This window comes from Lactuca saligna, chromosome 8 (genome assembly GCF_052625555.1).
Source record: "Lactuca saligna cultivar CGN05327 chromosome 8, ASM5262555v1, whole genome shotgun sequence".
NCBI classification, from domain to species: Eukaryota; Viridiplantae; Streptophyta; class Magnoliopsida; order Asterales; family Asteraceae; genus Lactuca; species Lactuca saligna.
The window spans coordinates 87864415-87868983 of record NC_136424.1 but is presented as its reverse complement, the minus strand read 5'-3'; the positions used below and the strand labels follow the sequence as shown (position 1 = coordinate 87868983).

The window sequence follows — 4569 nt, the reverse complement described above, 5'->3', positions numbered from 1 at the left end:
CTTATATTTTTAACGTCAAAACTAAATAAAATAAGTTATCTATTTAGTAATCATGTTTATTTCAACGAGAGTAAATACTCTGCAGCTTTAATTTTTTTTAATCAAAAAGTAATCACCAAATGACTTACAAATTACAATTAGTCATCAGATAACAATATTTCTAATTTTACAAATCCAGAAAACAACAAAATAGAACTCAAATTTTATTAAAGAAAAGATAGGTTACTAGAAAGGTCCAATTATTTAAACTGAAAGTACAAGCTATATATTTGCTTCGCGGCACATGCCACATGGTGTCCTTTGAAAATTAAATTGATCTGTAAACAGTAAACCTCCCACTTTAATGTAATCTCTCACGTGACACCGACTATACTCTCGACGACAGTGGCATTTCCGTAAATCATTCTATTCCCATCACCTATTTCATAAACCCCCTCAAACCGAGAAGAATGTAAAGTATCGGTAGCACCAATTTTGGCCACTAATTCATCTTTTTTGATCGTTTCTAATACAAATATTTTCTCTAGATGGATATTTCATAAAACAAATTTTAAATTATATGAAATTGTAAGTCATAGTTAATGTAACATGTTACATTTTAAACATTTATTGTGTGAATTTCTATTTTAGTGTTGTTACTTTTTTATTTTACATGCTATTTCTATGTCTGAGTGTGACTCCATTCACTCGTTATATTATTAAGAACACTTTTAACGAACATACAAAACAATATATTATTTTAAATCATGTCGTATTTTTTATTTTATTTTTTTGAATCGTATTTAGTTTCGAAAACGAGTAAATAGATACTATATAAAAAATAAAAAGCTCCTCACTTTCCTAAAAGAAATAAACGTCTTCTCCTTCATCTTTCACTCTTCTCTCTCTGGAAAAAGAGTCCAAAAGGTACTGGATCCTCTCTGTATCTCTATCTCATCTTCTCTCGCACGCTTCACAAAGTGAAAATCACCGTCTTCTGCATCTGGGTGTCGTAACGTTCTTCGTTTTCATGGCGGATTCAACTAAATACATACCCATCAATGAAAGAACTCTGGTTTCAGATTTGAAGTTGAAGAACGTCTTTTCATTTCGAACCAAGAAAACAAGAGCTTTTGCTTACGTATTCATCGCTATCTTCGTTGCTGTTACTTTTTTCTTGGCCTTTAATCCTTCACCAGATCCTTCTTCTCCATGGTTTTCTAGTATCTTCACTAGTACAAGCATCAGTACAAGTATTAAAGCAAATGGTACTACAACAACTTCTTCATCATCTTCTTCTGGTGCTTATGGGTCTGCTGGATCTCAATTTTCTTCCATTTATTCTTACTTTTTTCCTTCAAATTCTTCGGAAGCATTACAAAATTCCACAGTTTCTTCACCCAGTTCAAATGCCACTGATTCCAGATCTCCAACTATGAATCTCGAAACGCCCAATGTGATTAAAGATCCTCCAATTGTTCAAAACCAAACTAAAAGTAATGACTCGAACCAGACCATGATCGGGTCTCCATTATCTCAACCAGTATCGAATCAGACCACAATCGGGTCTCCACCACCGCAACCATATTCGGACCAGATCGCAACTGGATCTAAATCATCCCCTCAACACGGATCAAACAAGACCACGATTGTGAATTTACCATCTCAACCAGTAACGAACCAGACGACTAAAACAGTGTCGAATTCAGCTTCAGAATCGCAGAATTCAATACCGAATAATGCTACTGAAAATAGGATGAAAACAAGTCCAAACTCCGAGAAATCATTGCCGACATCATCGGGAAATGGTGCTGGAAGTGGTCCTGGTCAAAGAATTGAAGATAAAATCACCACCAAAAATGTTACTTCTTTAGGAAAGAAACAAGGGATTGATGATTTGGTGAAGAAGTTAGTCAACTGTAACCTGTTTGATGGAGATTGGGTAAGAGACGACTCATATCCATTGTATAAACCCGGTTCCTGTTCGTTGATTGATGAACAATTCAATTGTTTCTCCAATGGTAGGCCTGATTTAGGGTTTCAAAACTACAAATGGAAGCCCAACGGTTGTAGTTTACCAAGGTATGTCGAAATTTTCATACTCCAATCTTCATTTTTTTTTTTTTAATTTACGTTTCTTATGATTTATGACAATGAACTTGGTCATGCATATATAGGTTGGATGGAAGCAAAATGTTGAAATTATTGAAAGGAAAGAGATTGGTTTTTGTAGGGGATTCTCTAAACAGAAATATGTGGGAATCATTAGTTTGCATCCTTCGAAACTCCCTCAAAGATCAAACCAAGGTTTATGAAGCTTCAGGAAGACATCATTTCAGATCAGAAGCTTCTTATTCTTTCGTATTCAAGGTATTCCAGTCTCTTTCGTGATAAACCTTCGATACAGTTTCTGAGATCATTGCTCGAAAACAATCTTAATCTTTTTATATCATGAATTTATAGGATTATGATTGCACAGTGGAGTTCTTTGTGGCACCATTCTTGGTTCAAGAATGGGTAATCAAAGACAAAAATGGAACACAAAAAGAGACCCTCCGGCTCGATTTGATCAGTAGCTCCGCCGATCAGTACAAAACTGCCGACGTGGTTGTCTTCAACACCGGCCATTGGTGGACTCACGACAAGACTTCCAAAGGGTGATTAATCTCGATATACTTCTATCAAAAAGCTGACGTTAAATTCCGTCAAAACCGTCAATTTTTGTGGTGTTAATTATCGTTATGAAATTTTCAGGGAAGATTATTATCAAGAAGGTAGCCATGTCTATAAGGAACTTAACGTTCTAGAGGCGTTTCGTAAAGCGATGACAACATGGGGAAATTGGGTCGATGCTAATATGAACCCTAAAAAAACTTCGGTTTTCTTCAGAGGTTATTCTGCTTCCCATTTTAGGTAAGTATAATCATGTGTTTTAAGTTTTAACTTTTATTCCGATTTATATCTTGTAAACTTAGATATTCAAGTTTTTTCTATCATTTTCTGTCTGGACAGCGGAGGGCAGTGGAATTCCGGCGGAGCTTGCGACCATGAGTCGGAGCCGATCAAGAACACCACTTACCTAACGCCGTATCCCGACAAGATGATAGTCCTGGAGAAGGTTTTTAAAGGGATGAAAAACAGAGTGTCGTATCTGAACATCACTAGATTAACGGATTTCCGGAAAGATGGGCACCCGTCGGTTTACCGGAAAAAACATTACACGGCGGAGGAGATTAAGTCGCCGCTGCATTATCAAGATTGCAGTCATTGGTGCTTACCTGGTGTTCCTGATGCATGGAATGAAATCCTTTATGCTCAACTTTTGGTCAAACAATACCAAAATCAACAGCAAAAGCTGTAAAAGTAAATGTGAATTACACTTTTTTTTTTCCTTTTTTTTTTTTTATAGAATATAGAATATAAATCTTTTTCTTAGAATTTTTATTTTGAAGATTACTGTTTATATGTGTAGAGAAGAAAGCTTTGATGATTATAAATTAATAGATGTTTTTTTTGTTTGTGCCACTTTAGATTTAAAATGTTTAAATGTTCGTAGGTTATTTATTAAATTAACATGACATATATTAACCATATATCCTTTTTAATAAATAAATATTTTTTTTATCACATATCATATTCTTTTTCATTTTGATATTTATCATTTTATGAAAATTTTAGACTTTTTATTTTCCAGAATTTCTATTTTCCTAAAATAAAATTTAATAAAATTGTAATGAGTTCTATAAGGAAATAAAATCATTCTATTAATCTAATAATAAACTTTTATAAATACTCCAAACGATTTAATTCTTTTGCAAATATTCCAATAGATTGCATTTTGTTATGTAAAGTATTACTTTATAAATTATTTCATTATATATTGATATTAAATTTTTAATATTAATAAACTCGTGTAATATAGAATCCCACACCTAGTAATATATATGAGTTGATGTGATATTAGTGGTTAGAAGATATTGTTTATTTTTTGTATCCTTGTGGTAATAAATAATATTTATTTAAGACAATTGCAAATTTGGTTATGTGGTTTGTTAAAAATTAGGATTTAATAAAAAATGTTTTGTAATTGCATCATATCCAAAATAATTTTTTTCGGTGTTTTCTTTTATTCATTTTAGAATTAAATGTGTATGAAATGACATATTTGTCTCTTTTTTTATTTGTTTTTTTATTTACTTTATTATTTATTTAATTAAAAAAACAGAAAAACAAAATATACACCACCAACTCACACACACACATACACACCCCACATATTATAACGTCCCCAAAACCATAGTAATTGCCCATAGTAATTGCTTTTACGAGACAATATCATAAAACTCATAAAGTAATTAATCATTGTTTCAAAACAAAATTATATAAATCCAAGTATCAATATCAACTCTCAAACATAAATCAGCAGGAGGATGTATACGAACATGCATTCGTCTTGCACTGATCATCTGAAGTACCTGAAACCATTTAAATCCACAAATGTAAGCCAAAGATTAGTGAGTTTCCCCAAAATATCGCACACAACAATACACATACACTATAGGCACACATGAGAATATAGTCTACCTAGAA

At 32.6% G+C, this 4569-nt stretch overlaps 1 protein-coding gene across 1 annotated transcript; it reads left to right on the top strand.

Annotated features, from left to right (window-relative positions):
• The first annotated feature begins 825 nt into the window (after nucleotides 1-825).
• Nucleotides 826-3504, top strand: LOC145010775 (protein trichome birefringence-like 1). The gene is made up of 5 exons (XM_078969305.1): nucleotides 826-2061; nucleotides 2157-2349; nucleotides 2443-2636; nucleotides 2734-2892; nucleotides 2992-3504. The coding sequence occupies exons 1-5, from the start codon at nucleotides 1010-1012 to the stop codon at nucleotides 3338-3340; spliced, it is 1947 nt and encodes a 648-aa protein (XP_078825431.1). The 5' UTR covers nucleotides 826-1009; the 3' UTR covers nucleotides 3341-3504.
• Nucleotides 3505-4569: the final 1065 nt, after the last annotated feature.